Genomic DNA, 12,542 nt, shown 5'->3' with positions numbered 1-12,542 from the left:
CTTTCCAGTCGTGTGAATATCCGATTGTGATTGTGCATGAGCTGGACATGCCAGAACATGTCCCGTGAGGCTTCATCATGGCGTTGCTTTGCGCCGAGTGGCTGCACCGCAACGCGCGGTGGAGCAGCTTCTCTTTCCATGACAAAAACTCCTGTAACAGTCAATCATCAATCAATCAATTTTATTTATATAGCGCAAAATCACAACAAACAGTTGCCCCAAGGCGCTCCATGCTGTAAGGCAAGGCCATACAATAACTACGTAAAAACCCCAACGGTCAAAACGACCCCCTGTGAGCAAGCACCCGGTGACAGTGGGAAGGAAAAACTCCCCCCCAACAGGAAGAAACCTCCAGCAGAACCAGGCCCAGGGAGGGGCAGTCCCCCGCTGGGACCGGCCGGGGCCGAGGGAGAGAACCAGGAAAAAGACATGCCGTGGAGGGGAGCAGAGATCAATCACCAATGACTAAACGCAGAGTGGTGCATACAGAGCAAAAAGAGAAAGAAACACTCAGTGCATCATGGGAACCCCCCAGCAGTCTAAGTCTATTGCAGCATAACTAAGGGATGGTTCAGGGTCACCTGATCCAGCCCTAACTATAAGCTTTAGCAAAAAGGAAAGTTTTAAGCCTAATCTTAAAAGTAGAGAGGGTGTCTGTCTCCCTGATCCAAATTGGGAGCTGGTTTCACAGGAGAGGAGCCTGAAAGCTGAAGGCTCTGCCTCCCATTCTACTCTTACAAACCCTAGGAACTACAAGTAAGCCTGCAGTCTGAGAGCGAAGCGCTCTATTGGGGTGATATGGTACTACGAGGTCCCTAAGATAAGATGGGACCTGATTATTCAAAACCTTATAAGTAAGAAGAAGAATTTTAAATTCTATTCTAGAATTAACAGGAAGCCAATGAAGAGAGGCCAATATGGGTGAGATATGCTCTCTCCTTCTAGTCCCCGTTAGTACTCTAGCTGCAGCATTTTGAATTAACTGAAGGCTTTTCAGGGAACTTTTAGGACAACCTGATAATAATGAATTACAATAGTCCAGCCTAGAGGAAATAAATGCATGAATTAGTTTTTCAGTGAAATGTGCTGTTCATTTTTAAACTGGACGCTGTCGTGATCCAGTATGTCATCTGACTAGCACAGGAATTGTGAAAAGACGTGGACATCAGCACTTTTCCGGCACATTAAGACAGACGTGCGGAGGAGTTCCGCGCGTCACGGTTGACAGGCCATTGACAGGCTGCCCCCTGTGTTCCCGCGTGCATGAACTGTCGCACCAACATCATGCACGCCTGCCTATTGGCTTGATGGTTTGTGGTGCGCTCATATGAGCTCTACCGCCGTGAGTCGCCCTAGAGTTGTACCTATTTGCACTATGTGTGAAGGGGCCCTAAGATACCTTGACACGAATTTGATCCCAGCACTGGCATGCAATGTGCCAGTGCAATGTGTCAGCACAGCACATCACAGCGCAGCTCATCTGAACGATTATGATGAGATGTTAAAGCTATAATAAATCTAATTTTACAGATACTCATAAGAAGGAATGAAAATACAACTGTTTTTGAAGCCATTACAACTTAAATATTACAAAAAATTACCTTTGAGACAATTCCAAATGCGTTCTCTACGTCATGAAGCACACAAGACAAGCTGCAGCTGTAGAAAATTCCTCTGTAATTCCGGGGGCGATTAGAAGTGGTTTTATCAGGCAAAGTGCGACAAAACGGGTTGCACTGGCACAACGAATTGCGCAGCAGTGCAGGGGTTAAATGCGTGCAAGTGCCATGGTGCACAATGCACCAATGTGTGTGCACACAAAGCTGTTAAACTACTTAGGGTGTCTTAACATGACAATCCACAGTATGACGTTTGTTTTATCAGCAAAGGGAATCAATCAAAATTCTGAAGCCTCAGATAAATTTCACCCAGACACAGCAGGGGAAAATCTGATTGGATAAAAAGGAACTCATCTATATGAGCTGATGTAGAAACACACAATTCAGGGTGCTGAGTCAATAATAAAAATGAAATCAATCTCAGAAAATAAAAATAAATAAGTAAATGATTGGATTGATGTTTGTAAAAATATTGGATTGATTTTTGTAAAAATATTAAATTATAAAAAGCCATGCTGGCCATCAGGCCTTGCAGGTTCTGATGGCCCACTTCTGGTAGAACAGTTGTTAAGACCAGAAGGTCTTTAGCAGTGGTGTACTGTAACAAAGTACTGGTTTTTGTAAGCGTCTGTACTATTTTGTGTGTGTGTGTGTGTGTGTGGGTGTTCTCACCCACACACACACACACACAAGCTGTATTCATGTGAACCTTTTAGTTCCTTTTTCAGCTTAATTTCTGTGTTCACATCTTTAATGTGTCTGCAGTTTAAAGTTTCATTTAAATGTCAGCGTTTTGTTTGGCATTCAGATTAGTTGTTTAAGTCACAATAGTAAAGAGACAGCTGTGTGCAGTCAGTCTGAACAAAGTAACAGACTATCATGCTTCTCAGACTGGAGTCTAATTATTTTTAACTAACACAACAATGACTGTCATTCAGAAAGTTCACATAAGCACTAAACAAAAATAGACGGGTCTTGACAAAGGAGTAGAGTTCCTGAGTTTTCTGAAAGTGGTTAGCCACAGAGGCATTCCTTTTACTGATGGAAGAATAACGGAATTATTTCCAAGTCACCGAATATGTCATTTACATGATTCATTCATCTTCTATGCCCGCTTACTCCAATTAAGTGTCACGGGGGGGGTTTACACCCTACCTCGACAGGATGCCAGTCTATCACAGGGCCACATATAGACAGACAAACTTAGTCACAGTCTCTTAAAATTTCTAGTTCACCCAATCTGCATGTTTTTGGAAGTGGGAGGAAGTCAAAGCACCCAGAGGGTCTGCCATGTGCCTTCTGATAAAATACACATGAAATTTCATGTCTTCTTTTTGAAAAATATCCTAGGCAGCAGTGGCAGCCAAGCAGTTAAGTGCACTTGTTTTCAGTGTGGGAGGTTCCTGGTTCAAAGCCAACCCTGCCCATTTTGCATGAAATGTTGAGTTGCGTTTGGAAGGGCATCTGGTATAAAATGTCTACCAAGTGAAGACGCAGATCCACCTTGGTTCTACTTCGCGAACCTGAGTGAAATAAGGAAGAAGCCGACTATTCACTTACTTTTTAAGAAAATACTCTCGATGCATTTTTAGCTTCTAAATGTAACTGTTGGATGATTTTCAAGATGCCGTATTTTCAAATTCACAGCTATGTGGTGAGCCATGGGGACTGCTGTCTCTTTATATTGGGGACAGGCAGCAGTTTCACAAGGTGGAACTCACATGTACTAAACATCCATGTGCTCTAATCTCACGCACTAAACGTGCCTGTGCAGCTAGACTGAGAAAGTAAACGAGATGGAAAAGCTCAGATCACAGAGGGAGTGTTGCTTTATTCTCTGCACAGGACACCATTAAACCATGAACTCTTTAGTTAGAAATTAGTTGTTGGCTGCTGTTTTAATGTGTAAAATGTCATTTAATACAACTTTATTAATATTGCCACATTCTTCTTATTTGAATACATCTATCAGACTGGACTTGACAAAATAAGTATTGTGTTCAAAATGATTGCTGCTTTGTATTTTTTTGTGAAGAGAATTAACTCATACTTGTGCTTTCAATATTTAAGTACTTTTATTTAACATCACAAAAAAGGCTTTTGATAGTTGGATGCAATAAATATCAGATACTTTGGTACTGTATTTGTAGTGAACGTTCCAATGGTTGACTTTTTCTTGTAAGATATCTGTACTTTTACTTAAGTGTGACTTTAGAGTTCTTTATGACCTCAAAGGTCTTGGGGTTGCATTGACAGATGTGTTGTCATGAGAGTTTGTGTGTTTCTATGTGTGAGTGTGTATGACTCTGGTTGATCTATCTTGCACTGGTTGCAAGCTGCTGTGCTCCAAGGTCACTCTCAGTGCATCGTCTATCATTATAGTCCAAGTTGTGGGTGTGTTCATAATTGCTCAAAATTTATGTGATGATGAGGTTAGGTTTTATGGTTCTGCATCCACAACCACCCCCACCCCCACTGCAATATTGGGTTCCGGTTCAGATTAAGACTAGATTAATTAATTTTGTGATGCTGCTGTGGTGAATGGTTTACTTCAGTTGCTGTCCTAACAAGGACCGATGAACAAGTGTGTCTGTGTGAAAGAGAGAGAGACAGAAAACGAGTGTGACTGATAGAGAGAGCGTGACTCCCCGTGCTGCTGATAAATGAGCCTACCTGCCGTGGGTAAAATGAGTGGTGTGCACAGACTTCAGCTGCGTGCCAGCTCACTGCCTCACTTCATTCACTCACTGCTTCTGCTTTTTTCAACCTCAGCCTCAATAAATAGTGAGCATGTTCCTGAAATAGCTACCCAAAGTCACGCAAGAAGAGAGAATTTAATTTTCAAGTTATTAAATCTTATCTGTGGTGAAACATTTATGGTAGAAATTGTGAATATTTAAAATGAAGAACGCAGAGACATACTGTTTGTGATTAACATCCGACATATGTCAGATTAGACTTCAGTAGTGGAAAAGATTGTAATATTTTAGTTTGTTTTTATTTTATTGTGTTCTGTATTACTCAGTTCCTCACTGGCTTTTTTTTTTGTTGGTGGGGGGGGATTGTTGCAGCCTAAAATGTCTGATTTTGCAGCAGCTTTTCTAAAAGATTCCATTGCAAGTTGCAATGACAACCGTGTCTCACAACATTTCGTGATGGCATCATGAAATGTACATTAATCTATCGGTTCGTGATACCTTCAAGAAAGGCACCACATTTGCGTGAAGGGAGCAGTAATTAATTTCATGACAGGAGCACGACATGCTGGGGGGGGGGCATGGCCATCGGGATATGGTTAAGGTTAGGGGAAGAGTTAGGGTTAGAAAGAGTAAAAAAAATAACATTAAAAATGTGTCACGAAAATGTGACTCATTTTGGGACAGGAGCACTGGGCTGTGCAATGATTATAGGTGTATGGGGGGGTGGGGGCTGTGGTTGGGTCGTTTGGTTGGTTGGATGTTGTTTATTGTTGTTTGGTTGATTTGCAATTAAATTTCAGAAACAAGTGAAAATTGCAGTAACACTTGGTGATAATTACGTATTATTTGACTAATGCATTGAAAAATCAAAGGGAAGTTATTACATTGAGAGATTTTATTTTTACATAGATTTTTATCTCACTCACACACAGTTGATGTTAATCATGCATATTTCATGTACCTCATCTTTATTCTTAAGGGTCCCTTCATATATAGTGCAAAGTTTGATCGAATACGGCGAAACAACGCGAAACAGTTCAAATTATGCGCATCACAAAACATAGCGCTGATGGGCAGGCTTGCACAATGCTGGTGCGACGGTTCATGCACGTGAGAACACAGTGCCACCAGCTGCACGATGGGGTTACATTGTGCAGCTGCTGTGAAGGAAAAAAATAAGAAAAATACATGCTGCGACGGTTCAGTGCATGCAGGAACCTAGCAGCTTTTGCCAGCAGCTGCACGATGTCACTCAGAGGAAAATAAAAAAAATAAAACATACATGTCACCCATGGGATTCGAACCCATGCCTTCCAAAAGCTCTGATTGCCAGTTGGAAACTTTACCAGTAAGCTACCATTGCTATCCTGTGACAGGTGCTGGAAACTGCCTCATATCAGGAAGCACATGGATGTATTTAAAAAGAATAAAAATTAAGCAACATATAAAAACATCGCATTGTATTAACTCCCTCTCATCGATCGGGCAGTACAAATATGATCCGTCTGTGCCTCTGTAGATGACCCATGGTCACAGACACACAGTCATGAAATGACATGAATGAGAAACAGTTCAGTCGTCTCATTCATGTCCACATCTGCTGGTGTGTGTCCTGCCGGCCCACGCGTGTGTCTTGCCAACATGCGTTTTGGCAGGACACCACAGGACACCGTGTCATGTGGAACAGAGCTCACATGGGTGACGTGACAGTCAGATCGCCTGCTGCATGTTATGAGCTAACGGCCTGTTTCAACCTGGGGGCAGCCTGTCCATGTGCGTGCCATGTGCACACGTGTGCGCTTGCTGCAGCCCGTCGCTACAGTGATATATGTTTTTATTTATGCCCACTTGATGACAGCAAACATACACACATGCATGACAGTGGTCAGTTGTTAGTCCATGTCAGTCCAAACACAGTTCTGTCCAACTGTCCAGAATGACAGATCTCCACAGCTGCTTCAGTGGGTGGCCACACCTCCTGTCAGTTTTTAGCACACACACCAATGTCACACTTGTGGGGCACTTAGACAAATTTCACTGCCAGTATGACAATGATTGTCTGCAAACTGCTGTTGTGCCAAGAATGCAAATGGCCACACATTTTCTAAGTGCCATGCGAGCGGTGTTAGATGTTCGTGTGTGTCACCTGGAATTTGGCCGACACCTGCCGCGAGAGGGTTCAATGGGCTTGCACAGCGCACACTGTCTGTCAGCCGTTGGTGTGTGCAAATAGTTATAGCAACAGGTGTATGAGGTGTTGGAAGCAGCTACTAAATTACACAGTTTGCATATGATTCCTGCTTCATGCGCACTTAATGCGCAATTCAACCAAATTCACACTATGTGTGAAGGGACCCTTAGCTGTGTGTGACAGATCTGGATGCAACAGCCTGTTATGTTTCAGCCATTCTCTGGAATTGTTACGCAGTGACATCACAACTTTGTGGAGGAAGTGATTACTCTATTCCAATAACTGTTTTCTTGTTTGTTTTTTCTTGCTGACAGAAACCACAACTGTACCTGACACAGCCACACCCACCCTGCCGAGAGTGGAACAGACCACAGCTGTAATACGACCTGGTAAACAAACAAACAGCAGTATTGGGTTTCTGACATATGTCACACAAAGTCTGTGGTTGATGCAGTATATAAACAGTAAATAGCCATGGCTTGTGTCATAATTAGCTATCTACATTTCATTGGAGTTAAAACAGGTACAGCATTATCATGAGTTTTGGAAATGATCAAAATTTTTGATAAACCACAAATTATGTGCATTTTAAATTGCATATCTCACTCTAGTCAGATATTTCTTTAAAAAATGATTTGCAAGATTATAAATCATTTCTTTAAATTCTTTAACTTGTGAATGCACTGCTGTGCACGTTGTCCACGGCACATCTCACACGTTAGTTAATCTCAAAGTCTTCATGTTGTCACCTTTAAACACACCGATAAAACTCTTCATTCTGTACGACTCCGACTCCAAGTAGTTTTTGAAGCACACTTCTCACAATGTACTCAGCTGAATTTCTCCACTCTTTACACGAGGCATGTACAAAATAGTTACACTTCTCCCTCAAAAATCTTATGCATGGAAAAACTACAATTAATAAACACCACGACTGGTTATGATGGACCCTCCCAAAACACACCTGTTCACCATTTGGACGTATTCACACACACACAAAAAAAAAAAATACAGATTTTGAGCTGCAAAAATTCCAGTTTTCCCGTTCCTTTCTATAATGTCTCTGAGTAGGCAGTCTCAAGCATGATGTCACCAAAGTTGACTTTTCTGACAGACAAACATTTCTGAGCATTTATCAATATCAGATGAAATCAGCACAGTAAATTTTGCAGAGTAAAATATACTCTACCAGGATAACATTTGGTCCCAGTCCAAATAGAGTTAAATACACTCTATTATAGAGTGAAATCAGCTCTACCATCTTGACAAATCAAGTTTTTCAACTCAAATAAGAGTTATTCACAGCATGATAGAGTTAATTTTACACTGTGACAGAGTATATTTAACTCTATTTGGACTGGGACCAAATGTATATTTTACTCTGCAAAATTTAGTGTGAAGCTTATTTCCCCATGTTTATGAATTAATTTCTCAGTGCATTTGGCAGCAAAAATAAAGCATAATACTTGAATATTTTCATAATTCTTTATTTATTTAGAGTTGTTAAAATGTATTTACAGTAGTCAGCTTATCTGATATTTCATTTACCAGAGATAAGCACTTTAACTACAAGGCAGTTGGCAGCCGGCACAAGCACACCAAGAAAATGACACAAAGGGGATAAAACAAACAGCATGAATATGATCAAAATCACAAACACTCACAATGTGTCACACCATCTGCAATTCCTACCTGTGACAGTATTGCATGAACACTGTAATCACGTGTTAACTATAAGTGACAATTGTATAACGTTTGTTGCATGTTTGAGAGAAGCACAAAAGCAGTATAATACAACAAACCAGAAGAATAAAAGACACAGTCAGGTCAAAGCACGTCTTGTTGTGCACCTTTTCAATATGCAAGACTCCTTTTTTTTCATATAAAGAAAGAATAAGCTGAATATGCTGAACGGTAGATTATTATGCCTGCCCTTCACTCAACAGCTGAGGCAAGACATAAAAACCAGCCAAAAACAACAATACATCCTATCCCCATCAACCAAAAGAACAACTGTTTACAAGGTTCGGCAGCACAGTCAAACGCCAAACTGAACCAAAACTGAATCGTCCAATTAAAACTGTACCAAACTATAATATTCTTCAACAGAGAAAACAACATGCAAGCAACAGCAAAACAGTCATCAGTCATCATATATATACGAGGTCTCTTAGATAATAAACCGACCCTTTTATTTTTTTTTTTAACTATATGGATTTGAATGACGTGCGATTACACCAATCATGCTTGAACCCTCGTGCGCATGCGTGAGTTTTTTCACGCGTGTCGGTGACGTCATTTCCCTGTGGGCAGGCCTTGAGTGAGATGTGGTCCCGCCCTCTCGGCTGAATTCCTTTGTTTCACACGCTGCTCGAGACGGCGCGCGTTGCTTTATCAACATTTTTTCTGGACCTGTGAGGAATATCCGAGTGGACACTATTCGAGAAATTAAGCTGGTTTTCTGTGAAAAGTTTAACGGCTGATGAGAGATTATGGGGTGTTTCTGTCGGTGTAAGGACTTCCCATGGAGCGGGACGTCGCGCAGCGCTCCCAGGCGACGTTGTCTGGCTGTTTCGAGCTGAAATCATCCTAATTTAAGGTTCTGTTGACCCAGGACGTCGTGAGAGAACAGAGAAGATTCAGAAGAGGCCGGCATGAGGAGTTTATGTGGACATTCCACTGTTAAAGGTCATTTTGTAATGAAAGAACGTGCGCGCAAATTCGCCGAGTCGTTTCCGTGACGACTCGGCAAATCTGTGTGCGCCGCGACCAGAAAAACACCTCTGTGTTGAAAACCATTTGTAAAATTCAGGCGGCTTTTGATGGCTTTCAACAAGTGAGTAACAGCTTGGGCATGTTCCAACTTGTCCGTTAAGGTTTCCAACGGAGGTGTTTTTCCTGCCGCGACCCCCCGCGGTCGGGTCCAGCCCGACATGCGACTCTGCCTGTTAACAATGGAATGTCCGAATAAACTCCTCAAGCCGACTTATTCTGAAAGTTCTCTGTTCTCTGATGACTTACTGCGTCAACAGAGCCTGAAATGTGGAAGTTTTCAACTTGAAACAGCGAGACGCTGCCGCCATATGGTTTTTGAAAAAAATAATAAGGTTGGATACTTTTCTAATAGACCTCGTATATATATACAAACATAATAAACAAAAGAATCTCTCATTAACAACACCTCTCATTCGGGGACGTGATGGTCTAGTGGTTAAGGCGTTGGGCTTGGGACCAGAAGATCCTTGGTTCAAATCCCAGCCTGACTGGAAAATCACTAAGGGCCCTTGGGCAAGGCCTTTAATCTCCTATTGCTCCCAGTGTGTAGTGAAGGCTACAATATATATAGTATAATCATAGGGCGACAGACTGGTGCGCTCTATGACTGCTGAGACTGCTGAGCCCATGGGTATCCACGGGCTTTAGATTGGGTAGCGCTTTTAAAATAGGTAGCTGACATTTTTCAAGGGTGGTAATAAATTATGCAAGGTTTCTATATCTGAGTCCAGAATGTTTTTAGAACCTTAGACCTTAGACCGCAACAATTTTTAGAAGAGCTCAGCTGTATTATTTGTTGTTAGTTATGTAATTTTTTTTTATGTTAATTTACTATCTTAATGTATTGAGAAATTATTTAGGTTCTTGTTATCATATGCACGCTATTATTATTATTAGCAGTATTATTATTTTATTTAATTATTACTTCTGTTTTGTCATTTGATTTTTAAATGTACTACAATGGAAATAAGTGTTTTCACATTCTTGTGTCATCCATATATTTTTAACATATTTACAATTATATTTTGTACTTACGTTGAACTTATTAAATAAAATCACGCATACACGCTTTTAATGTATAGATGATTTACCACCCACTGCTGGAATCCCATGTGTGTCCAGAATGTAACATCAATCAACATCCATTGTTCAAAGTTGTTAGCGAATATCCATAGTTTCTCCTAAAATATTGGTCCTGTCAATGTTCCATTTTGGTGGCGTTCATCCTTGACCCAAAATATGTAAGCATACAAACGGCAAATGTCACCACTCTCCAGTTTGTCCGTGATCAAAGTTATACACATATGCACGCATGCGCACAGATTTTTTTTGTCTTTTCTGCATTCTGTTGTAAGCAGGTGCTTTCATTTTTATACACCCACTAACACAGACGGTGGTGGATAATATCACTTTTCACTCATAGCAATGGCGACATGATGCTTATCTAAACTGACTAAACCAATTGAACAAAAACAATAAATCAATAACACTAACAACACTATTAAACTAACATGATCCACAATAACAACATTTAGAACCCCAAAACCCAGAACGCCATCGGTGCATTGCAGCACAATGTCCATTGTTCACTGTTGTTAGCTAATATCGCTAATTTCCCCAAAAATGTTAGTCTGATCAACGTTCCATTTTTGCAGCATTCATCCTTGACCGAAAATATGTAAGCAAACCAAACAGCAATTGTCAGCTCTCACCAGTTTCGCCAAACACACACACGAACGCACGCATACATTCACACAGAGGGTGCTTGGCTATTATAAGATAGATAGATAGATAGATAGATAGATAGATAGATAGATAGATAGATAGATAGATAGATAGATAGATAGATAGATAGATAGATAGATAGATAGATAGATAGATAGATAGATAGATAGATAGATAGATAGATAGATAGATAGATAGATAGATAGATAGATAGATAGATAGATAGATAGATAGATAGAGTACTGTGCAAAGATTTCAGGCACATTTATTGCATCATAAAAATATTAACAATTATGAGAGCCTGATAATTATTCAAAATGAATGAAATGTGCAATGAACAGTACATATGCAGAGAGAGAGAGTAGCATATAGGCGCCTTAAACTGTTCTCTCACACATGCAGTTTTCTCTCCCGTTCATGCTTACAACCACATTCACACTATAAGGTCAAAGTGCACAAATTTATGATGTCATCATGCACCACGGAGCATCTGGACTTTGAAGCTTGTTAGATTCAGGAGCCCCAGAGGAAGCCCTGTTTGACTAGGAGAGTAGGAGTGAGCTTTGTCAGCCAGGAGATCTCACCTCCACAGTCACACACATGGAATGGAAACATATTTTTACAGCTCTACAAGAAGCTTATGGAGCTCAGTGACATGATGTAGATAAATCTTTGTCTTAATAGTTTTGTCTCTATGCTAAATATTCTATATATTTTATCATGTTCTTATTTTGTTATTTTGTGTGCTTCTTTTGATAATTTTCCATTCTTTGTTGTTAACACTTTGTCAAATTGGTGAATTAATTTGAAGAACAGTTATGCTGATGACTTAATACTGTTATAAATGTTGTCCATCAATTTAAAGTATTGTTGGTTTCATTTCCAGCTACTCATGTCTATATGTCTTTGTTCTAAAGCCGACACTGAACCCCAAATTGCTCCCAGTGTGGAGTGATATTGGTAGGGGTGAATATTCGGTATCATTGTTCTCAGACAGAAAGGTGCTAGAATGAGAAAATCTTGCAAAGTGACATTTAAAATCATTAGCACTGAAAGAAACAGCAATATATTTAAAGAGATCATCACTCATGCTTTAATGTATGTATACAGATTTTTATGGGATAACATATAGCTATAGATAACTTAGATAGTTGACTTTGTGTCCGCTTTCTCCGACAGCCACTACACCATCTCTGTCCTCTGTATGTGACTTTGAGCTGAGCTTATGCGGTTGGTCGGCTGATCCTCACTCAGGTGTGAGCTGGTCTCTGCACACAGCCGACAGTAGTTCCACTGGGCACGGCACACATGGAACAAGGCTGGATCTGGCACTGGGATCAGACAGTGAGTACACATTTGTTCAGGTTTCAGATATTACGTGCTTGATTGTCCAAATACATTACATTATCTAAATGGACAAGCAGTGGTGGGCTCGGTGGCTACCAGACCAAGTCTTTGGAATGAAAGAAACTCACAAACAAGCCGCAACACAGAGAGGAGAAAGTCATGTCTGCTTCAGCTACATTCACATAC

At 40.6% G+C, this 12,542-nt stretch overlaps 1 protein-coding gene across 2 annotated transcripts in view; it reads left to right on the top strand.

Moving 5' to 3' along the window:
- LOC117524799 (neuropilin-2-like) overlaps window positions 1-12,542 on the top strand; it is a 414,867-nt gene that overhangs the window by 302,072 nt on the left and 100,253 nt on the right. For both annotated transcript variants that reach the window (XM_034186623.1, XM_034186624.1), the window contains exons 12-13: window positions 6,824-6,898; window positions 12,189-12,353. In XM_034186623.1, coding sequence (XP_034042514.1) covers window positions 6,824-6,898; window positions 12,189-12,353 — 240 coding nt within the window. The remainder of the gene's footprint in view (window positions 1-6,823; window positions 6,899-12,188; window positions 12,354-12,542) is intronic.

Source organism: Thalassophryne amazonica, chromosome 14 (genome assembly GCF_902500255.1).
Source record: "Thalassophryne amazonica chromosome 14, fThaAma1.1, whole genome shotgun sequence".
Taxonomy (NCBI): Eukaryota; Metazoa; Chordata; class Actinopteri; order Batrachoidiformes; family Batrachoididae; genus Thalassophryne; species Thalassophryne amazonica.
Note: the sequence above shows the minus strand (reverse complement) of the source record. Positions and strands in the feature narration are given on the sequence as shown.